Below are 24243 nucleotides of genomic sequence, written 5' to 3'. Positions count from 1 at the left end.
GAGCCAGGGCAGCTGCAGGCAGGGACAAGATGAGCTGAGCACCAGTTATGGCCTCAGCTGGAGCTTCTTGTGCTCAGGCATATGGTTCAAAGATATTCCCCCCACCATGGCAGGGGGACGGGAGCCAGCAGTGTGGCCAGGTGGCCAAGAAGGCCAACGGTATCCTGGTTTGTATCAGGAGTAGTGCAGCCAGCAGGAGCAGGGAGGCGATCGTCCCCCTGTACTCAGCTCTGGTGAGGCTGCACCTCGAATGCTGTGTTCAGCTTTGGGCCCCTCAGTACAAGAAGGACATCGAGGCCCTGGAACATGAACAGAGAAGGGATGCAGAGCTGGTGAGGGGCCTGGAGCACAAGTCCTGTGAGGAAGGGCTGAGGGAACTGGGGGTGTTTGGGCTGGGGAAGGGGAGGCTCAGGGAGACCTCATTGCTCTCTGCAACTGCCTGGAAGGAAGGGGTGGGGAGCTGGGGTCGGCCTCTGCTCACAGGGAACTGTGTCAGGAGCAGAGGGAACGGCCTCGAGTTGTGCCAGGGGAGGTTCAGGCTGGAAATGAGGAGACATTTCTCCTCAGCAAGAGCGCTCAGGCGTTGGGACGGGTTGCCCAGGGAGGTGGTGGAGTCCCCGTCCCTGGGGGTGTTCAGGGAGAGGTTGGACGTGGTGCTGGGGGACAGGGGCAGGGGGTGGTGGTGGTGATGGTGGTGGATGGTTGTACTGGGTGAGCTTGGAGCTCTTTTCCAACCCTAACGATTCTAGGTTTCTATGAGCTGGGTGAGCTTTAACGTCCCTCGGAACCCAAAGCACACAGGACTTGGACTCGGTGACCCTTACGGGTCCAATTTGGGACATTTTGTGCCTCTACACCTCTGTGTGCCCCCGCCTCACAGCGGCGCTGCTGCCGGGCTCGGGACTCGAACCCCGGTCCTTCACCCCCGGAGACCGAGCGCCTGGGCGCGGCCCCCCCCCCTCCCCCCTTTCCCGCGAGCCCCCGCGGCGGGGCGCGGCGCTCCCGGCGTGCCGCGCGCGGCCGGAAGCGGAAGTGAGTGCGCTGGAATCATGGTGCCGCCGGGGCGGGGAAGGAGCCGCCGCCGCTGCCGGGGGCTCGGTGAGCGCGGCCGGGGGGCGGCGGGGGGCGGCCCCCGGGGCTTGGGGCGCGGGGGGAGAACGCTGTGAGAGCCCTGGGGGCGGCTCCCGGCGGGGCTCGGCCGCTCGAGGTCCGGGGGTGGCGGCGGTGGCGGGGGGGGGGATCTGTGAGGAGCCGCCCGCGGCCCGGTGCCGCCGCCCGCGGCGGTCCCTGAGGGGCCCTGAGGGGGTTTCGAGGCCCGGCCTGGCCCCTTCTGACCTCCCCCGTCTTGCCCCTGCGTTGCAGATGAGCTGTCGCGGCCCGGCCTGAGGATGTCGCAGTGAGCGGCGGGGGAGCCATGGGGGAGAACAGCCCCGAGGGCACCGCGCTGTGCTGCGAGGCGGAGGAGGAGGAATTGAGCCGGGAGGACAACGGGATGAGGTTCGCCACTATCGCCGCTAAAAACGGGCTGGTCTCCTCCTCGTCCGGGACGGTGTACGACAGGACGACTGTTCTCATAGAGCAGGACCACGGCGTGTTGGAGGACGATGAGGATGAAGGACAGTGTAGCGATCACTTGCCTTTTTTACCCGAGGGTCATGAAGAAGGATTTCATTTAATAGCAGATCATGAAGGAATGTCCCAGGGTTACGTGCAACATATAATTTCTCCGGATCAGATTCACCTGACGATAAATCCTGGTTCGACTCCTATGCCACGAAATATCGAAGGAGCAACACTCACTTTGCAGTCTGAATGCCCAGAAACCAAGCTTAAAGAAGTAAGTAGCCAAAAACGTTTCTAGACTTCGTGCTCGTTTTGAGTAGTTTTTAGCTGGTGACTTCAAATGCTTTGAAAACATGTTTCTGCCAGGAGGCAGGCAGCAGATTCCCTTGTTCTTAAAGGTTCGTGTCTAGTTAGTTCTCTGCAGTCACTTCCTTACACGGGCTGTTGCTGTTAGTGACAGTAGCGCCCCGTGGAGGTAGGCGTGACCGTGTCCCACAGGTTGGTGTATCAGCAGCAGAGCTGCAAACGTCATCAGTTTTCGCTTTCATGCCCTGCTGCTCTCTTGTGAAGCAGCCAGGAAGTATTTCTTCATATCTGGTGACACACTAGATAGCAGGAGAATGTGGCAACAAAAACCCATTTGCATTTGTAGTGTGTGTGATTTTTTTTTGTGGCCTTTTATTAGTTGGAGAACTATCTCCTGAGTTCAGAGACAGGTAAAAAGAAAGTGAACTCTGTTATTCTGTGGAGATCCCTGTTCCTGAGCAAAGCACATCCAAATCGCCATTTAAATTCTGCCCTATTTGAAATAGCTAAAATACAAAGCTGAAGGTGCCAAACTTAAAATTGCTTCATAGCTTTACTGTGTCACTCACGGGGGAACTGAGAAGAAACTTCAGAGTACCGGCTGAAGCAAATTTATATATTTAAAATAGAAACTCCTTTTAATTCTGTTTCCCTGATGAATTCTGCCTGAATGCAGAGTGCTGAAAGCTTGGAGGTTTCTTACTGCTTAGGTGCAAAAGCAACACAAAGTTGCCTGCAATGCCAAGGCGTTTTTAACAACTGAGTGCTGCTTTTTTGGACCTTGTTTCGAGTTAAATTTATTCAAGTGTCTCTGCTAGGACTGGGGGTAGAAGCATTGACTTGATGTGTAAGTGATAGTGTGAGCGAGGATTGGAGAAATGAGCCCTTGTTAGGAAGGAAGCTAGGTTCGAATGCTCTGAATAATTTAGATTAGCAGGGAACCTTGATTATCACTCACATGGCAGCAAGGAAATGTGGCTGTGGGAGGTCGGCTTCACAATTAGTCACAAAATTCTGGACCCAGGTTTGTTCTATAAACCCGTTTAAGTCTAAGGAACTTCTTCTGCTCAATTATTCGTATCTGTAGCTGCTGAATCCTGCCTCCTTAGCTGCTGAAGTGTTTAATTTTGGTGTGTCAGTCATGCCAGTATTTTCTTTTCCTTTTTGTAGAAGGATCAGCTTGCAGTCTGCAATGTGTGAGAACAGTGTGTGCTAGCTGAATTGGTGGTGATGACTTTACCCATGCGATTAGCCTGCTTTATTTCTTCACCCTGCCCTTTTTTAAAAGGCTTGCAAGACCTGGAACTGCCTGGTGAAGTTCTTTATCTGAACTTATTTTCCAGCTCTTGGCTTAATTTTCTAGCTGGGGGAAGGAGTTATGCCATAATTTGAAATAAGTGGAAATAAGCCTTGAGGAAGCAGAATCTCTTCCGTCTTGTCAAACCCCTTTTTAGTTCCATTATTTCAGATGCTTGTTAAGTTGCCAGGAGGAAAAAAAGCTTTAAAACTCCTGTGCCTTTGGGTCAGCTCCGAGTGCCAGCAGTCCGATTCTTGGGTACTTCCAAAACATCTGAGGCGGCTCTAACAATTGAGAGGAATGCTTTAAAGTCCTAAACTTTCAAGTCAATCTTAGAGACCTATGAAGGGAAATTGTTACACTCCATTAATCCCTTCAACTTCCTTGTGTTGCAATACGTGTCTCTCATAATTGTCTGTGGAAATACATGTGATTGTAGTCTTCTGTTTCAGTTTGATTGATTTGCTTTTGTTCAGTGATGACACAGGAAAAAATATAATTTCGAGGGGAATCTCTAGAACTGAAAATAAAGGCAAACAGCAACCTAAGTGGCCTTTGGTCAGTGTGATGGGCTCAGCTCTTGCTAGTCCTGTTGATTACTGGACAATTAGGTCCTACTTGTAAGGCAAATGCTTCGTTAAGCCTAACGAAGCCTCTTCCAGCTTCCCTCTGATGCATCTCCTGCGTAGCACGCTGTCCTCTGCAAGAAGTGTATGTGCTACAGCCCCGGCCTTTATCTCCAAAGCAACCCATTTCTGTGTGCTCCGTGTCCCAGCCATCTGTGGTTTCTATCACTGCCGTGTTTCTTTGTTGTTGCTTGCGTGTGGCGCTGCTCCCAGCTTCTCGCTGCTGGAACCACCAGCCCTTCGCGGTCAGCATCTGCATTGTTCTGTATGTAAGGTGCGTGTGATGTGCTCAAGTTCCTAATGTGAGACGAGAATTAAATGCTTTGCTGCTCTACAAGTCTTACTCGCTTATAGTGTGGTTTTAATATTGCTTCTGTTCGTGCAATAAAGATTTAGTCTCTGAGAAAAGGTGGGGACTGCAAGGCCTCTGCCATAGTCCCGCTGTTAAGCTGGAATTGTCACCACCTTCCTTTGAGAAGTGCATCAGCAGCCAGGGACCAGATCCTTAATCACTAATTAATAAATATCCTCCTCTTCCTCTCACTGTCTAGGCGTAAACGCAAACACACAGAAGGTTTCTTAGACTCCTCATCTGATTTTTAGGCAGCTCACATCTGCGTTGCTTCCCTTTTGCTATGAGATATCCTGTAATGCGCTGTGTAAAATGTTCCCCAGCAGCTGCCTTAACACTCCAAAGGGGAGCATTTCCCTCAGTACTGATACAAACCGTGCTGAATCTGATGACCCCTGAAGATAAAACACGCACGCGTTGATCTAATAAAATGTGCTTTCTGCCCTTGTGTCTGTGTTTTATCAGCCCATGCTCTTGTGTTTTGGTAGCCTCAACACACAACCAAATTTTAATTATTTTGTAACTGTTGTAATGCCCAGATATTTGTTACCAGCTTCAGCTGATTTGGAGGGTGGGTTGTTTTACAGTTAAATTACTGTCCTTCTCTCAAGACCACTTTGTATTATTAAAAGCAACTAGATAAGAATGCAAACATCTCCAAAACTTTTCAATTTCCTTGGGTGGAAGAACATCGTGTGCTGTTGTAGGTGCCCACACTGACAGCAGGTTCTGGTGCAGCACACCACTGCCAGGGCAGTCACACACATGCATTTCTGGGTTAGAAAAACTGTAGGAAGTGGAATGCTTTAGAGTAAAGCTTGGGTCAGAGGAGAAAGGCTGAGCTCCAGCCTGTGAATTTTGTGGTAGGCTGTCAAGTCCTGAGTGCAACCATAGCACTTCATTACGTGTTCTCCTAAGAATTCATCACCTCTCCTGTGTGGAGAGCAGCTGAGGTAGCTAGGGTCCTTAGAAATAAAAGGAAAACTCTTGAAACAAATACAGTGTCAGAAGAAACTGAATCATATCTCCACTGGCTTTTTTTTTTTTAATTATTTAAAGCTTTTGCAGTGAAGTGTACAGTAGGTCCTCTTCTGTGTCCCTTTTAAAAAAACAAAGCAAGAAACCAAATCCTTTCTCCAGTGCTAGATGGAAAAGTAGTAAGGATTGAAAGGAGATGGTATTCTGAAAAAGGAAAGTCTTTAGTCTGGTAAGACTTCTGAGCTCTAGTTTTTAGGAAGTCCCTTACTGTGAGACAGTTACCCATATTCTTTCTGCATCTATGGCAAAAAGCTTAGTTTGAAGCTGTTCTCTTTCTTCTGCATCCTACGTAACTTCTTTACCTCTCCTTTCCTCCCCGTTGAGTTTTGTGATAGCTAAATGTCTTTCACGGTGGCTACAGTTCTGGGGGATAATGTTTGTCAGCTGTCATGCACAACTGGAGAAGCACGGAGAGCAGCTGCTTGGCTGAGCAATTGTCAGCTCAAGGCTCCAGTTCGGAGTAAAGTCTCGCCCTGGATTAATCACGTAGTGAGACGAGTGTTGATACTAAAGCTTGGAAAACTCACCTCCAGCGAGCAATATGCTGTTAGCATCAGATATTCATGAGGCAGGAGTCAAGTCAGCGCTACCCAGAATGAAAACTGCTCCTAGTTAATTTACTCAGGTCTTTCTAGTGTCATAGTTCGGGTATTTGTATTCTTGTACACGTCACCTGCTGTAATGTCCTCCGAACAACAAGGTTTTATCAAAAGCAGGTGTAGGTGAATGCCAGCCTGCACTTGTGGTACCAACAAGAGGCTACAGCTCGAGACTACCCAAGAGATTTTGCAGCTCCTCTCCACTCACGTTTTATAAATCTTTCTTGAATCACATCCTAACAATTTCATACCCTACGAAACAAGGAAAATAGGTCGGTGTTACTATTCATTTATCTGCCCTTAATCCCAGTGAAAATTGGTGTTTGTGTTTATGCCGGGGCACTGTCTGGCCATGCTGCTTCCTGGAGGGCTATTTAGATGTCCTCACGTCGTTGGGATCTAGCAGTCACGTTCATAAGAGGAAATGCTGAGCATGTGTGGCTCCCCTGACAGCACTAAGGGCTGCTACTTTGGACCTTCCTTCGGACCCTCTAGCACTGATGCAGTCTTCAACAGTGCCAACAACTGCTAGCATCATATATAATGTGTCCCAGATCCCCTCCGTTCTCCTTGTTCTTATGACATTGTGTAACGTGAATGGGGGACGAGTTTGGGGCAAAACAGTGTGGTGTGGAGTCATTTGGAGATCTCCTGCTCCTACTGAGGGTCTGTTCCTTTACTGATGTGGTATTACACAAAGTGTTAATCAAATTACTTATTTTATGAAAGGATTAACAAATACTCAATTCCTAGGCACACAAGAACGATGTGCTTCTGCTGTCCTTATGGCACCCACCGAAGTGCCAGATATTTCTGACAGGAGTGTGACTACAACTAAAGTGATTTTAAACTTACCTGAGCACAGGTCAAGGGGTCCTGTGTTAGTTTGTTTTCATACCCCCATCTGTGGTAATAAAACAATGAGTTTCAAACGTTTTTTTTTTCTGATGGGCGTATATATAAAGCAAAAAGTGAAGGACAGTTGTTGAGACACGAGATGGGTGGAAACCCTTGTTTATGTGTCATGTACAGGCTCATCCACTTCTCCCGGTATCAACCCACAATTCAGTATCTGTTAATTTTTTTTAAAGACGGTCTGTAGCCTCGTCTATGCAGCAATACTGGGTACTGTCAGGTTGTACCTTGGAAAAGAGGATTGCTGACTGTGTCCTGCTAGATTTTCCTCCTGTCTAGTCATTACACTACCAGATCTGCAAGTTTCTGCTCCTCTCTTGTGACTTTGCATCGCCTTTTTAAACGTTTCAGAATCAACATCTTTTGGAATGCTCTTCTGCTGCTTGCCTGTCAGCCATCAACTCCTCTCCTGGGCTCTGTAATTACTTTTAGATGTTAAGGTTTCTCAACGGCAGCAGTCAAATGAAAGCCGTCAGTCTGATAATTAATGTTGGAGGGAGATTATTCGAGCATATCAGATGGCTTATTCCTTCTACTTCACAAGAGAGACTGAGATTTAATTAAGCGTTATGACTTGCACACAGGAAGCTTCTTCCGTGGTCTTTTTTCTGCCTGTAGTAAAGGCTGGGAAGACTGTCAGACCTAGTCCAGTATGAAACTGCTGCCTGGTGATGGAGATCGCTGGCTGAGAATCTGTGACACTGACCTGTGATGGAAAGCACGTTGCCTGAGTCCCTGCACTTCAGCCGTTTACTGGTTAAGTCAAAGCAGAAGAGAAGAACGAAGCAAAACGAAGGCTGCCTTTGAGATAAAATTAAGTAATAAATGGTCTGATGGAGGCTGTAGGAGATTTTGGAAACTGTGGTTCTCGTTCAGGGTGTTAAGGTTCATCTTCCTTTATCTTCAGCCATTAATAGGAGCTCTGCTGTAAGCACCGGAGTGAAATACAGGTGGTTTGCTAGCCTATTAGGGTTCTTTTCAGCTATTGATTTCTAACTAGATGTATTTTGAATAATTTTTTTCCCTTTTTTCCCCCCTCTTCTATTAGTTTCCTATTGTTCTCTAAGGTCAGCCTGCTTTCCGACGTGTGCCACTCTTCTTCGCATAGTACAGCAGATGTATTAATTAGTCTGATGATTAAACTGCAATTCCCCCCTCCCTCCCCCCCTTTTGCCTTTGAAGTCAGAATCTATCGCATCATCTTTGATGTTCAACTGGCGTTCTACCCTGCCTGGATTCTAGAAATGCTTAAAAATTAAGCATACAATATTTTGTCTCCCAGGTTAAGAGATACCAGTGCACCTTCGAGGGCTGTCCGCGCACCTATAGCACTGCCGGAAACCTGCGCACTCACCAAAAGACACACCGTGGGGAATACACCTTTGTCTGCAATCAAGAAGGCTGTGGCAAAGCCTTTCTTACCTCCTACAGCCTCAAAATCCACGTTCGAGTGCACACTAAGGAAAAGCCGTTTGAATGTGATGTGCAGGGCTGTGAAAAGGCATTCAATACACTGTATAGGTAGGGATTCTCTGCGTGTTTCATGTAGACGTGGCTGCTGCTCTTTTTGCAAGTTACATCTACTTGTTGTTTGTGTCTGAATACAATTATTATTTTTCCAAGTACAGATGCAAATTAAAACTCCACAAAAAGTGAAAAAGCCATACCAAGATGGTATAACCATCCAGGATGATGAACTTGTAATAAAATAGTTTGTTTATTTTATGGTAGTATTGCAGATGCTGCACAAAAACAAGGAATTCTAAGATTTGTGTGAGGACTTTGAGAATGATATCAATTACTTCCATTAAGCTTTAATCCTGTCCTCACGTTTAAATGAATGGCTTGCTTGCCTCAGAGAGGGGCTGGCTTGTACTACAGACCATAAAAGGGATTTTTTGTGCATGCTTTTTAGGTTGAAAGCACATCAGAGGCTTCACACAGGGAAAACATTTAACTGTGAATCAGAAGGCTGCAGTAAATACTTCACAACGCACAGTGACCTGAGGAAGCACATTCGAACACACACAGGAGAAAAGCCATTTCGGTAGGTTGCTGGGTGGCAATTTTCACTTCTCTAGAACTTCTGTAATGGATCACCTGTGCCAAATGGCAGCTATTACTGTCATTAATGAAAAATTATTCCCATTAAAAAAAATGGCTAGCATTTGAGCATGTTTCTTCTAGAGTGCTCTTAGTTATTTGTAAAAGTGGGTGAAATAATTGTCTTCAAGTGATCGGAATAGTCAAGCTAGGAGAATTTTTTTTGGACGTAAGTGTATTGCAAGATAAGCACGATTATAAAACATATTGGTGTATGTGTGATGTGATGTAGAGTTTATTCCATGAAGGAGACCCCCACAATCCCAAATGACGACTTCATGCTTGACTTTTAAAGTCACATTCAGAGTGCTGCTTGCATATAAAATAACCTAGCAAGGACTTTTACCTACACATTTTTCCTATTGGGCAGTGTTGTGGTGTTTTTGTTTTTTTTTTACATTTAGATGCAGTTCATAAAAAAGGAAAGGTTCTTCTAAGATCAGTCTTGGTACCATTGTTTTTATTCTTTAAGATAAGTCTGTGCAGCATGCATAGCAGCTGTAGGGACGTACCTGGTACTACCAGAGACTGGTGGCAGGCCCCCTTTCAGAGTCCTGTGACATGAACATGACACGAGGTTGTAACAAATGCATGAAAGGAGCCTGATTCTAACTCTTCGCTGATGCCTCATTCAGGTGTGAGCATGACGGCTGTGGAAAGGCTTTTGCTGCAAGCCACCACCTCAAAACACATGTTAGGACACATACTGGTAAGTCCCAATGATTTATTTTATTTTATTGAGCCTGTGCAGTTTATACTAACTCTCAGAATCTCAATATGTATTTAAGCTTGCATATAAAATAACCTAGCAGGGACATTTAACTACACATTTTTCCTATCAGGCAGTGCTGTGTTTATTTATTTTTTTTACATTTAGATGTAGTTCATAAAAAAAAAAGAAAGGTTCTTCTAGATCAGTCTTGGCACCATTGATTTTATTTTTTAAGTTACGCAATACATTCAGGACTCTTAAATACAGCTATGCAAATAGATGTAACTTAGTGAGTCAGCTATAAATCACTTCTTTCCTGGAGATATCTAGGAATGTATCCTGATTCTCCTCTATGACCTGTGTCAAGCACATGATAACATGAAAAAATGGGTGGACAATAAAAAATTCAGCTCATGTTTCTGCTGAGAACAAAGAAGCTGAACCACAGAGAAAAGTCACTTCCATTTATGCCTGACAGGTCTTGAATTTCATCAGCGTGTTTCACAGATGTGTCAGTAGTGATGCACAGAAATTAAACATTCTGTTCTTGTGTCAGTTCACTTGATAAAATGGAACCTTTTATTTACAAGCCTCTTTCCAAGAATGACGAATGTGTTATGTGGCATTATAGCGACTCTCAAATCTATTCATACAAGTTCCAACATGTCGTATAGTAATTACCTACTGTTTTGCAGAGTATTATTAGGACTGTTTATAAGGTGGGACCCAGTCTTTTGAATAGGGCCATTGTGATAGCAAGTTAAGGAACTGCTCTTTCAGTTAGCTGTTGGTGCTGCTGGTTTGGCTGTAAGTAGCAATTTGTACAGAAACCAAGGTACTTCTTTTTCCTACCAAGATGTGCTCTGGTGCAGAAAGAGTTTGAATATACTTAACTTATGCTAAGGTTTCACTTTTTGTAATAACAAGTTGTGTTGGAGAAAAACAACCGTGTTTGTATAAAATACTACTGCTATTGTATGTGCTTTAAAAGTATCTTATGTAAGCTTGTATGTTTGTTATGTCTGGTTTTTGCTGCCTATAGGGGAGAAACCTTTCTTCTGTCCCAGTAATGGCTGTGAGAAGACTTTCAGTACACAGTATAGTCTCAAGAGTCACATGAAAGGTCATGAGAAAGGACATTCCTATAATGCACTTCCCAATAACAATGTGTCTGAGGTTAGTAGCTCTTCTTCCTAATGCTTCTGGTTTAGGTAGAGACAAAACCTTCCTTTGGTGAAAAAAATTATTTGGTCTGTAACTTGTTTTAAAGGTGTAACATTTAAGGCTGAGATTTTCAAAAGAAATTATAACTAATCGATGCCTATCTCCCATGAAGTCACTGGTGGTGGCCTTTATTTTTTGAACTGAAAATTCAATTTCAATTCTGAAATTGCTGGCACTCAAGGTGGAAGTGTAGACTTTCTTTTCATAGGCTGTGTTCACAGCACACTGATAATAAAGAGTGGCATCAGCATTTCTGAAACTTCTAGCATGGCATGTGGTTACGAAGTTTTATTTAGAAAAGCATGTCTAAGTTTGTGTATTCATTTTAATCACATTAAAATTAGCTGCTGCTGCTTGGATGACTAGCAAGTACTGGCACAAGCATATAGGCAGTTGTATACATTATCAAGTTATTCCCTGTAGATTCTAATATTTCACTCAACGCTTCGTAATATGTGTGTGAAGTAAAATAAACACTAACTGTTAATGACTTGAATTTTTATATTCTACAGGCTGCTTTGCTCATATGCTAATTTGGAGTTCTAGGTTGCTTAATTTTTTTGCAAAGCAATGTGGGAGATGTTAAGATCCTTGAGAGCAGCTAAATATGTTTTGCTTAGCAATATTGTTCCTTAGATTTTAGAACTGAGACTCGGGTCATCCATAGGTAAAAACAAAACAAAACAAAAAATCTGTGTAGACAGAATAGCTCTGCTTATATTGTATGAACTTTAAAAAGTAATTAGAAACATTTCTGCCACTATTGTTTAATATTTAACCCCATTTCTTTTCTTCTTTACAGGATACAAGCCACTCGCTCTGTCTGAGTGACTTAAGCCTCATATCAACAGATTCAGAACTACGGGAGAACTCTAATCTAGTGAGTTACTGTCCCTGGATTGCCTCACCCATAATTTGAGTTTTGTTTTTTCCTAGCAACGTATCTGTCCTGTTGAGTGGAACACAGATTAGATATGTATGACTGGTTGCTTCTGTTTCACTTGCTCCAGCATGCTCTCCTTTAGACTTCCCTTTCGCTAGTGGAAGAGACATATTGTGTCACAAAAGAAAATAATTCTAGCATTCATTTTCAATATGAAAATAACATTTGGTCAAAATGAATCAGCTTGAAGTGAATAGTGTATACAAATTAGATATTATGTTACTACCCAATATATGCCAGAGATGCAGCTATGATCAGCTCTGAGCTGTAGGATTAGAGCTGGCTGAACAGTGAATGAAACAGGTAACTAGCTGATACACTATCCAGCATGTTTCTTGTGCTTCAGTGGGGGAATTTATACATGTCCAGACTAAGCATGGCAAGCTCGCTTCTCGAAGGCTTCAGACAGGAATACAGATAAGCAAATATTAAGGCAAGCTATTGTTTTTATACAGCTGAGTAAGATCTTTATTACTGAAAAGGAAAAACTTATTCTGCAACAGAACTAGTAGGACATGTTTAAACCATCTTCATCCCCACTGTTTGGATTTGTTCCCTGGTCTTTCCTGTTTAGATTTTGGTTTTAGGTATTAAGTTGGGTCACTTGTGTAGAGTAATCTGTTGAGTGACACAGTCACCTAATTAGGTTATTAAATATTAGCTGCCAGGTGTCGTTTAAATAGATTGCATCTTTTCACAAACACATCTGTGAATAAACTTGTAAGTACTTGAAGAGCCTGTTCAGGAAGCAATTGCACTTTACTGGCACTTTCAGCACAGAGCTTTGGCTTATTTGTTGCAATGGCTCTGATGTCTAACAGCAGAATAGCCAAGTGAAAGAGATGGATTTTCTTCCAAAATACGCAGTGATTAAATCAAGCTGTTTTTAAAAGCTCAGCATCTGATTTTACCATAATGCTGTTCTTGCTTGCAGTTAACTGTTGACTGAGCTTAAATTTTACATGGAGGAAAATTATATGCTGATGAGAGTATGTCCTTATTTTGTGCTTCAACATGGAAGCAGCATGCAGGTTTTTAATATATTCTGTTCTGATAGCAGTGTGGGTGACAGCAGTGCATAGTTCAGAATATAGTCTAAGCAGAGTTATTTTATTTCTGCTCCAGAAGAGGTTTTGCAAAAAAAAAACAAGACCAAATTAATGTCTGTTTCAGTTTCTAGTAGAGTATTACAGTAAATAAATGTTGAACAAAGTATAAATGAGAAGAATGTATTTGACTTTTAAAGGCTTTGCTTATTTTTGTAAGGATTTGCTCATTATGTTGGTAAATTTTATTTTGGGTAATAAAAACTAAGTGTCATTTTACATTTTATGCTAGGTACATGAACTATGTACCTTTCCTGAAGGTGGCTGGTTAACTGGGCATGTGTTTCTGACGTTGATATGTTGGCTGCCTGGGATTCGTGCAAAGTTTATGGAGACCTGAGATGGAATGTTATCTGATATCTTCCTGTCTTTTCTATTTGCCAGACACATGGACAAGACCTGAGCACAATCTCACCAGCAAGTATCTTTGAGTCGATGTTTCAGAGCCCAGATCATACCACAAATCAGGAAGACTCTAAGCAGACAGGTACAAATTGTTTCTGCACTATTTTAAGAGAGAGTTTTTTGACAGTTTTCCCTCTCTGCGTGCAAGTGTTTGAATCAGCAACTCAGACTGAAGACTACTGCCCCACATAAGTTTAAGTAGCAAACCAACAACTTCAGCTTCAGTGTTGAAATATTTTTATGTTGAAATACATTCACGGATGGTGTAACACAGGCAGTGACAGGGGAACTGACCATGTATTTACACAGGCTGTTGTACAGTGATGTTCTTGAACTTCATGTCTGTGTTATCTTTGAACTTCCTCTCTTGATGGAGCTGCATGAGCCTGCTGATGCTTTGGAGAGAGGGCTGAGGGGATTGATCAGCTAATGTGTATCAATCAGTGTTATCAGCTTCCTGAATTTGGACCTACTTTTAGATTTCATTGCCTAGTATTGTATGTTTTTGAGCTCAAAGTGGTAGTGCTTTATTGAGTAAAAATCTATTAGCTAGCTGATAAGTTTATTGAAAAGGTTGTTTATTCAGACATTATGACAACTGAGGTATTTATATATTTTCTTTGTTTCTTTTGGCAGCTGCCTTGATTGAAGCTTTTAATGGTCATGCAGACTCAGTCACTGCTGTTCCGCCTTCTGCAGGAGATTCAGCATCGTTGTCTCTTCCACTCGTACTGCAGCTTGGCATCTCTGAGCCTTCGCATTCAGCACTACAAGCCTCAGCAGCACCCGCTGCTCCCTCCATAGGAACCAGCTCACAGCAAGCTGCATTTGGAAATCCTGCAACTGTTTTACAATCCCCAGAAGTGCCTGTTCCTCACAGCACACAGTTTCCAGCCAGTCACCAAGACTTCCTGCAGCACACTCAGACACCACCGCAGCCCGTTGTACAAGGACTTTCAGTGGTTGCTGGGGCTCCTGCCCCGACAGCACCAAGTGCCACTGAACCCCTGCCAGCTGTGGTTCAGACTGTGCCTGTTGGTGCGAACTCTGTTCTGACCAGTAATCCAACTATAACAATTACTCCTTCTCAAAGCACCGCTATTCTACAGTCCAGCATTGTCATGGGAGAGCAAAACTTGCAATGGATATTAAATGGTGCCACTGGTTCTCCACAAAGCCAAGAACAAATGGTTAGTATATCTAGTTTAGCTTTGAAACAGCTTGAACCATCCCTGTTCCTCATAGAATCTTTCCCCTTGGGAAAAAAAAAGGGGATAAAACCTGTAATTGTAAGATCCAAACCAGGATGCAGTATTATATAAAGCTTATTGTATTAATATTGATAAAAACATCACCAATGCAGCCCCTAAAATAGAGAAATAAATAGAGAATAGATGCAGAGAAATCCCAAGGGCATAGAAATCTTGTTTTCTCCTTCTTTTCCCAAGTGACAAACTTCTCATAGAAGATAGCAACCTGGTTTATCCAGGACACTGCACCATATGGCCTGAGAATATGTTTTTTATTCTATTCCTTTTGACAAGTACAAAAGACACTGTAAAATTTCAGCATTCAGACATTTTGTAATCTCTGTCTCTTTGTAATGCAGCCTCATAAAGATAATACGTTTTCTGGGAAAATGGGATGTTTCTGGTTCTCCAGTAAATCTGGATATTGAAGACTGTGTTTTATCAACTTTAGGTTTTGTCAGTTGCAAATAAGTAAGAATGAAAGGCTGCAAGTACAAGCAGTATGAGCAAGCACGGCAATTTTTTTAAGAATTCAGTCATTCAGCTGTCAAAACAAGCTGTGATAACAGGCACGTAGTGCAGAGGGAGATTACTCCCCATCTTTAGGACTACTGAAATATTACTCTTAGTTTCGGAATAGCCAGAACATAGCAGGGAACCAAACCAAATGCTAATTTTTTTATTAGTTTTCCCGCGTGTTCTCTTTGGAAAGCGTATATTTATGTTTCTTTTGCTTGCAGCTGTTTGGAGGTTGAACAGTAGAAATTTGTTTCAAATCATCTCATGCTCTCTTTTTCTTTTTTTTTTCCTTTAAGCCACAAGTTCCGAAAGTAGTAGAAAAGGTTTTTTTTACCACTGCATTACCAGTAGCTGGCAACACAGGTAAGCATGTTCAACACAGAACCTTCTTTTCCCTCTTTGCTTGTTTGCAGCAGTGTTATCTTAACCAGGATTTGTGGTGATTTGATTGCTTGCAGAACTCTTGAAGAAAATTGTTCAATTTTTCAAATCTTCCTGAGGTTTTAAGTGCAATCAGACTTATGGCTTTGTGCTGAGATCTGTCTTGTAGTATTTTTTTCTAACAACTTGTAAGATAACCATAAATTAGATCTAGGATTTATAAAAAGATGTGCTGTATAAAAATAAGTATTTCATAAAAGTAGAATGATGTTTTAATGGAACATATGTAGAAGAACAAAAGACAAATGCAAGGACGTAATTTGTGTTCTGTTCTTTTAAATGAAGACATTAAATGGGCAGTAAAGTGGTAAACTTAATCAGTTCTTCAGCAATTGTTTTTGGTAAGTACTATCTGCAAGATTCATCTAAATGATACACAGCCATAGACGTTCTGTTCTACAATGTGCTTTCTGTACAGTATTATTATATTGCAAATCTGAATCAATCATAGTCAAAAATAGGTAAGATCTCTTTAGACCGGGCTTCTTAAGTCTGGGTTCAACCTGTACAGGCTGCTCATCAGGAGAGAGCACCTCTAATTTATTTATTTATCATCTGCTAGGGGTATTCGTTGTGCTTGAAAAAACAGTGTGTAATCTCTTCTGCAAGGTGCATACGATCAAATCTAACAGTGATTTGTCTCTCCCCGTGGTGGAATTACGCACTTTGGTTATGTGTGTCTTGAACTCTGTTTCCCCTTCAGGAAGCCCTGTTCAGCAGATTGGTCTCAGCGTTCCTGTCATCATTATAAAGCAGGAGGAGGCCTGCCAGTGTCAGTGTGCCTGCCGAGACTCTGCCAAGGACAAAGCCACCAGTAAGAAGGAATGTCCCTCACCTGAAACGAAAGCTTCGGAGCAGCCAGCTCCCCAGCTGCAGCCTCAGACCTTTCCTTCCTCTTCCCCTTCTCCTTCGTGTGGGCAGAGCAGTCAGATAGTTACCCCTTCAGACTCGCAGACTGAAACGTTAAGTGCCATGGATGTATCGGACTACCTGTCCCTCCAAAGCCCTGAAACCCCATCCAATATAATTCCAATTGAAGCACTACTGCAGGGTGAGGAAGAAATTGGTTTGAATAGCAGCTTCTCTAAATGAAGATGTTCCAGATTTTCTTTTGCACCTGGAGGGTAAAACCCTTCTCCTTAGAAGCAGAAACTGAAGGATCGATTCTTTTTCCTTCCTCTCTGGAAGTTTTGTGGCTTATTTCTGCTTCACAGATGTCATCTTAGTCACATCCCAGGTACATCCATCTTTGAGAATCTATCTAAAAAAAAAAGAAAAGTCAAAAAAAAAAAAAAAGCTAAGTTATATATGAACTGTTTTGGCTGCACTGTCTGTCACTTTTGCTTGTCATATGTGAACACGGAAGTTAAGGTTACTCGTGTGCAAAAAGATTTTAAAAAGAAAAAGGGGGGTTAGTTTGTCTCCAATTGCACATCACTTATGTTTGGAATTTAAGGTACTGGCAGCGAGTGGGTCTTTGTTACAACTCCTTGGGTCTATAATTTTCTTTTGTCTCTTGTGTCTGATACTAACCATGCACTATAAGGGGAGCCCGGGAAAGGAAATTGCTGTAGCAGAAAATGGTTTTATTGTAGTAGAAGGTGATTTATCTGCAATTTTTTTGGAATGTGATTGTCACATCACTGTGTTGGGAGGTGATGCCTGGATTTGCATTGTACTAACGCTATTACTAAAGCCTACAGACATTTTTGGGGAGCTTATTTCAGCAGAGCACAGGGTCCTTGTGCTCCTGATAGATCTGTTCATCTAATTTCATTAGGACTTGAGATGTGTTGGCAGGTACACTGCTTCACAACACGGAAACACAATCGGAGCCCCTGCTCGCTCAGACTCACGGGTCTGTTTCCTTTGCCTCTCTTTGAAGGATGCAGTGAGTTCCAGACGTAGTCAGATCGGTGTCTGCTGCTCTTTTGATTTACTTGGCTCTGTTCAGAAACAAGTCATCCTCTTAAACAAGCCCTCTGACTGTTTAATCAGGAGCATGGTGCCTTTGCTGGTTACTATCATCTTTTGTCAAGAACAAACCTAGGAAAATTTCCAGAACGATTTGCCGTAAATTCCGTTTGAATTCAGTGAGTTTATCCTTCAGTTGTCCAGAAACGCTTCCTCCTTTCTGTTAAGCTATTTGATTTCTGCCTGAATCTGCCTCCAACCTACTGCAATGCCAGCTTTTGTGCACGGGGCTATTTCTTGACTAAAAGATGTTACACGACATAGTAGTTTTTCATATCAAACTGAAAGTCTATATTCTAACCTACTCAGGGTAAATAAAACACAAACCCCCCTTCCACCAAAAAGCCTGTAATGTTGCAATAAATGCAGTCTCATTCTAAATGGTTTATTTATGCTGCATTATTTTAAAAGATGTAATTTTATAGTGTTTTATCCATCTTTATGGCTTTGCCTGTCAGTCTTTTTGTGTTAAAGGAAAGAATATTAAATAGTCTTTATTCAGTTTACAGTGTTGTTATTAGTGAGATACAAAGATAACGACTGTAAGCCAATTAACGTGGAGTGTCTCTGTGCACTAAATTTAGGAATGCAGTCTCCTAGTGGATAGAGATCTTTCACTGCTCTTTGCTCCTATTTGATCAAAGCTGCTCTCTGCACCTGCTGGGGACAGAATCGTAGGAATGCAGCCAGACCTCCCCAGGATCCCTGAGGATTTGGAGGTTTTTAACCCTCTGGTGACATGCTCTGTGTAGCCTTACCAACGTCACTGTCACGGTTTTAGCCGGAACAGTGGCTTCAGCTATCTCTCTTTCGATTCCCTTGCAAATGCACTGCCACAGCACAGATGGAAGCGGGCTGAAGGGGGCTGGCTTCTCACCTCTCCGACATTTCCTTTCCACTTTTTAAGCGCTGAAGGGTGAAGCTAGGGTTGTGCCACTAGGGTGAGCGTGAGGGAGGAGAGGCTGTGCTGCGTGTCCTGCCACTCGACTAGGGCAGAGCGCTTGGGGTTTTGCTAATTGCAGTGACGAGCTTAGGGGCATCAACTGAACTGGAAACGCGCTGATTGTGTTTCCTCTCTGAGCGTTGGCTCAGCCGCGGTGCTGTGCAGCCCGTCACGGAGGGGATGTGGGTCCTGCAGCAATAAGGTCTGCGTCCATAAACTGCGGATTGACAAAGCATTTGATGTTTTGTTCTAGTCATGGTAACCCTCGAGGACAGCGTGGTGGTGGCCCTCTGTTTTTTTTTCTCTTTTTTTTTCCCCCTACAGTATCATTTTGTGATGCAGTTCGGTTGCATGGCAGCAAGAAACTGCTTCGAACACAGAAAAAAACAGCCTCAAGCCTGCGTGGCTGGGGCTGTCTGCCCACGGATCAGTGTCCTCCGGTTCCCTCGTGTAGAGCTTGGCCTTGAAGGAGCGTGAGAGGCGCCTGGAGTGTGCGTGGGGCTTCACCAGGGGGCAGAGGCCACCGAGTGGCCTCCTGCCTTCCCTTGGCATCGCGGTGTTTGAGGGTGCGTGGACGTGCGTGCGTGTGTGTGTGTGAGAGAGTCTGCTAACGCAGGAGCACATAGGTTCCCCTGGAGTCGTGGGGTGTTCTCTGAGGGGGACAAGGGTACCAGACGTGCCCCGAAATGTGACAGCTGGGGGGTTTGGCAACCTCTCCCGAGCCTTTCCAGCCTTCAGGGAAGCATTTTTCCTCGCTAGTCTTGCTACTTGTGACTTAGTTCACCTAAAACTCGGTGATTAGGCCAGATAGCATCTTCAGAAACTCCTTTGTGGTAGAAATCAGTCAAACATCTACCAAAGGCTTTGAAATTGGAAGCTAATTTGGAGGTGTGGTAATTAGCAGCAGTAGGATGCTGCTTAGATCCTTTCCGAGTGGAGATTAGAGGTTAACCCCTCTGCTGCTTTCTCTTCACAGCTACTGTGTCCTGTCGGTGTTTTAGGAAAAGCAACGTGTTCCAGCTTCATGCTGACTTCTAGGTGCTTTGGGTGTGCAGTCACCCTCTCGTGTGCGTGTCAGACAGGCTGCAATTTAGGCGAAACTAATTAGAGCTTGTCACGAGCCAAGCGGCGTGATTCTGTGAGCGCAGAGCCTGCTCTGCCACGAGCTGTGCGGCCCGCCCGTTGCGTCGTAGAGCTGTGTGCTGCTGTTTAACTGTCGGTCTGTTTGCCCGAGTGTTCCACGCTGCGTTTGCCCCACACGGCTCACAGCAGCCGCTTGTGTTACCCCCAGCACCGTGTGATCGCTGTGCTGCTGGGGTGGTCATTAACACGCTCGGCTGGGAGGAGGTGCGTGAGCAGCTGGCAAGGGGAGGCATCGGTCACAGCAAAACCCTCAGATCCTTGGTGCCAGGGAGCTTTCTGCCCTTCTTCCTCCATTGCCCAGGCATTTCACATATTCACAATAAGGTTTTTAATAAGGAATGGAGTTTCTACCGTTGCAGATCTGGTAAGATGTTGGATTCCCGGAAAGGGGCGCGTTCTGCTAGTGTGCTGGAGCCTCTGAGATCAGCGTGCCCTCCCTCTGTGAAATCTGCATTTCCCAAATCCCTTTCATGATCAGTCAGAGAGCAGAACTGCTCTGGGTCGTTCTGTGTTAAAGGATTTGCTCTTCGGTGGCCTGTGGGGATTTACTTGGTTACTTAGACTTTCTAGATGGGTGCAGGGGCTTAAACGTGCCGAAGGGGTCTAATTACCACCGTCGGTAGCTGTAGCAGCCAAGCAGCGACCCAAGCAAGCAAACCTGGCATGAAGCTGAAGGCTGTAGAAGTTGCTTTTCATGCTCATAGTTGGTAGAGGAATGAAAAATCAGCACTGTTCCAATGCTGGTACTGAATTATTTAGAACAAAGTACGAATTGGGCACTTCTGTAATGCTAACTGTGTCCTGAAAGACTAGTTCGCAGAACCTCATACTGGTATCTAAAATGCACTTTAGGTTATTTTATCTTTAACCCAATTGCTGCAATTTCTTTTGTATATACTTTCACAAAGTTTATTTTTGCTCTGAGTAAAAGTTAACAGGGGTGTGCAAAGATGAGCACTTAACTTGGTGCAATACTTGTAGCTAAAGATCATTGTCCCGCGTGGTCGGTCTGTCTGTGTCTGTCTGATGGAGTGTGTTTAGTGACGAGCTCGGTGACGTGTTGCCCTACCCTGTCTGTACCCGAGAGAAATTATGCATCATTAGCAAACGTCCAATCTATGCAAATATCCCACTGAGAGCACTGTGCTTTAGCAGGCCTTTTCTCTCACGCTTTCTGGGGAGCTGCTTGTCACTTCTGTAGGGAATTAGTACCTTCCCCCGACCCCGTTCCTCGCTTCCGACCCTGTTCCTTGCCTCCTCCCTTCTCCCTCGTCCTCCCCTCTCCCCCGAAGTGACACAGAAGTGACGAGCTGTTCTGGAGCAGGCATGTTGCACCTTTACAATTTGTCTTCACGAGATCGTTTTTGATGTCCTGTTCTCTGCCTTACTTCACGGAGGATGGCACTGCCGCAGTCATCCCAGATCTTGTTTTTTTGCAACTGCAGCAACATTGCTGAACTGTTTACAGTACTCTTCCTGCACCGATTAGAAATGCGGCTCGGAGAACCAATTAACGAGTGGCCTGCTGGTTGTGGAGCTGCTGGGGGAAATTCGTTAGGGCGTAATTGACCTTGGGGTTGATTGGAGATGAAGAGCTATTGCTGATGGGTGGGGGTTGGAAACAGCTGGCAGCCAGGGCTGGGACGTAGAGCAGAGGGGACCTCGGTGTCGGGATCCTCGTTCTGCTGCTGGCTGGCTCCGCGACCTCGGGCAAGACACTTAACCTCTCCGTGCCTCAGTTTCCTCCCTGTAAAACAAGGAAGTTGAAATCTTTCTCTGTAAAATGCGTTAAGATCTACGAGGGGAAAGTCCTTGGTGTTAGTAATCTGAGCTAGCTGGACAGAATTGTGAGAGTCGATTTGGACCTAAGGCAAAAAACAAACAAACAAACAAACAAAAAAAAGCATGTCTGGAAGAAACCCTACAAATTTCTGATCGCCTAGTTTTTAATTGGTATACTATTTTCTCCTTACCATATTTTGGAAACAATGGCAAGTTTTTATAAATGTTACCTGTAGTTGATACTCATGGACAGGGCTGAACTTTTAACTTTTTTGCGTCTTGTCTCGATATATATCCGATGTTCTAGAAGTTGGATTCTGTGTCTGCACTGAGAAATGCAAATTAAACTGGATATTTATGTAGTAGTGTACATAGTCTAAGTGTGTGTGTTCTTGGAACTAGTTTAAAAATCCCACACCATGCTTTTGGTGGTGTGCAAGCTGGCCAAAATTTGGTTCATTATGCAGCGTACACTTTCTCAAATAAATGCAGTTTCTACTTTTTTCTTACAAGAAATTTTTTTCATACGATCTTTTTCAGCAAAACCAAGGGTATGTTTTTGCAGTACCGTAGCTGACAGTAGCTGGTGTTTCTCGCTGCGTAGCTTTGTGTCCTCTTCCACTTGCTTTTTGAACCAGAGCTGTCTGTCTGACCCTTGTTTTGGAGAGAGAGAGTTGCAGTTGCTGTTCCATTTCACACTGACTAGCATCAGCGAGGCGGGCAGGGCCGCGCTAACCTCAGGCCTGGCGGGTTATTGAAGTCGTCCTCGGCATCGACATCTGCAGAACTGTCAGACCAGGGAGTCCAGGAGAACCTTAGGCTGTCTGTTCACTGCTTTCGTTTTGTTTGACACGTGTGGGGAGCTGGGCAATGGTCTTGGAGATGAGAAAAGAAACGAACCCCAGTTTTTCAAGAATGTGTTTATGGTATTAAAGGAATTTATTTAACTCTGAAACATGGGAACAAATGTGCTTACATTGAGCAATGTGAAGATGTTAGTTACAGGTACAGTACTTCCAAAGGAAGAGCATCTCCAAAACCCAAAAAAAAAAAAAGAGTAAATATGAATTTGTATTTTTTGAAGAATGTAAAATGTGAAATAATGGTGTTTGCTTAATTGCTCATTTTGTATGAAGTTAATATTGTACTTTGAAATATCTACAAAGAAGTGGAAATTAACTTTTTTGGAATTGAAAGCAATATTAATACTAATGGAATCCTAATTAAATGCTTATTTAAACATTGTGTTACGATAGTCTTTCCTCAGGGCACTGATCCGTTGTTTGGGAGACGAGTGTGAGCACAATGCTCAGAGAGAGGATCGGGACACGAAGTGATTTCCACATTCTGACAGACAACAGCATTTAACCCAGTCAGTTCCTGCCTTCCCCCACCTGCAGCATTCAGGAACAAACTTCATAACCTCAGTTCAGTCAGGGATGGCTCAGAGTTAGAGCAGCTGTTGTGAATCCACAAATTGCTCATTTCTGCTAACAGCGAGCTCCTGTGTAGCCCCTTCCCTGCAATCAGCAGCTGTGCTCGAGGCAGGGCTTATAATTTATGGCAAACATAAATACAACACAAACCATTTGAAGATGTACAGATGAGAAAAAATGAGCTTCCTCTGGTCCAGATGGCAGCTTTAGCATCCTTGAGTGGAAGGTGTTAGTCGTTAAGCACTTTGCAATAAATACAGTGGGAACTCAGAGGATGTTACCAGCTACAAGGAACACAGACTGCATGAAGCAGGCTTCAGGGCAGCAAAACATTCCTGTGCAAAAAACGCAGGTGAAAGGCAGCTGCAGACCTATGAACGCTGCAACCTGTGGCTGGTTCATGCACCTCAGCTCACGCATCTTTTACTTCAGGAGCCCCCTTATCAGAGATATCAGGGTCACTGCCCACAGAACAATTCACAGCTTTCATGCTTCTAACATCAAGTTAGTCATTAACTGTTCCTGATCCTGTTAACAGTGGACTCAGGGAAAGAGTCAACACTTGAGACAAACTAGCACAATCTGTTTAGAAGATCTATGGCCTCCACATGAGCAGCAGCCAGCCTCTTCTTAGGCAGGGCATCTGATAACAACCCCCAATCTTGCTTTAAGTGCAAATCGAGCAAGATATGATATCAGTGCAAGACAAGAAAGCAAATTCCAAGGCCACAACTGGGGGAATAAGCTACATTCCCTGAGTTTATAATAGAGTTGTATTATTATTCTTTATTCCTGGCACTATGTAGAAAGTTTTGGAGCCTTTAGATTAAAAAAAAAAAATAAATCCTTAGTCCCTCTTAGTTGTGCTTGCACAGCTGTGCTCACATCCCAGACCCTGTACGAAGACAAACTCTCGAAGACAAACTCTCGGAGAAATCCCCCCGAGCAGGCAGAGCGCAGTCCCTTCAAGGCATTTCAGGGGTCAGCCTCCTCTTTCTCCTCCTCCTCCGCAGGCAGAGCCCTCCCGCCGCCCGGGTCGGGTTCCTGGGGAGCGAGAAAGGAAAAGAAAAACACCACTGAGCACAGCACAGGCGGCTACGGGGCTCTAGGGGGGTGGGAGGGGAGAGGCGGCCCCGTTCTCCTCGCTTACAGCGGGCGGCGAGCGGCGGGCGGCGCCCAGGGCGGCCCTCAGCCCCTGCAGCTCCGCCGCCAGCTCCTCGCAGGCCGCGATGCGGGTGCGGAGGTGCCGCTGCCGGGCCTCCAGCAGGCTCCGCAGCCCCCGCAGCCGCTCCACCTGCGGGCGGCGGAGAACAGCGGGTCACGACCGGGCAGGACCCGGTGTGTCCCGGTGCGTCCCGCTCCGTCCCTCCCTCAGGCCGGCAGCACCGACCAGGCGCGGCTCCGGCTCCGGCTCCGGCTCGCTCCCCCCGGCCGCCTCCATGCCGGAGCGTCCCGCAGGCCTCGCTGCTGCTGCTGCTTGCGTTGCCATGGCAACGGCGGCCGGAAATACGCCGCGGCTGCTTCCGGGCGGAAGCGGAAGCGGCTGCTCGGATGCTGAGGGCGCTG

The 24243-nt window shown here is 44.7% G+C and overlaps 1 protein-coding gene across 2 annotated transcripts; it reads left to right on the top strand.

Annotated features, from left to right (window-relative positions):
* The first annotated feature begins 1021 nt into the window (after window positions 1-1021).
* MTF1 (metal regulatory transcription factor 1) lies at window positions 1022-22303 on the top strand. Of its 2 annotated transcripts, none has more exons than XM_084300882.1 (11): window positions 1022-1098; window positions 1363-1837; window positions 7979-8217; window positions 8612-8743; window positions 9435-9508; window positions 10554-10687; window positions 11538-11615; window positions 13169-13271; window positions 13826-14379; window positions 15255-15321; window positions 16103-22303. In XM_084300882.1, exons 2-11 carry the CDS (start codon window positions 1415-1417, stop codon window positions 16489-16491), a joined length of 2193 nt encoding a protein of 730 aa, XP_084157008.1. In that variant the 5' UTR covers window positions 1022-1098; window positions 1363-1414; the 3' UTR covers window positions 16492-22303. The 2 variants fall into 2 exon arrangements, with proteins under 2 accessions (XP_084157008.1, XP_084157009.1); XM_084300883.1 differs by lacking the exon at window positions 1022-1098 and having other exon boundaries at window positions 1431-1497; window positions 1578-1837.
* The last annotated feature ends 1940 nt before the right edge of the window (window positions 22304-24243 follow it).

The sequence above is a fragment of the Netta rufina genome, assembly GCF_964035555.1.
Source record: "Netta rufina genome assembly, chromosome: 23".
Classification (NCBI taxonomy): domain Eukaryota; kingdom Metazoa; phylum Chordata; class Aves; order Anseriformes; family Anatidae; genus Netta; species Netta rufina.
Note: the sequence above shows the minus strand (reverse complement) of the source record. Positions and strands in the feature narration are given on the sequence as shown.

Bases quoted from the DNA above. Each gene is read 5' to 3' on its own strand.
- MTF1 (XM_084300882.1), top strand. From the start codon at position 1,415: ATGGGGGAGAACAGCCCCGAGGGCACCGCGCTGTGCTGCGAGGCGGAG. The intron at 8,218-8,611 runs GTAGGGATTCTC...CATGCTTTTTAG, and splicing joins GCATTCAATACACTGTATAG to GTTGAAAGCACATCAGAGGC. The intron at 10,688-11,537 runs GTTAGTAGCTCT...TCTTCTTTACAG, and splicing joins CCAATAACAATGTGTCTGAG to GATACAAGCCACTCGCTCTG.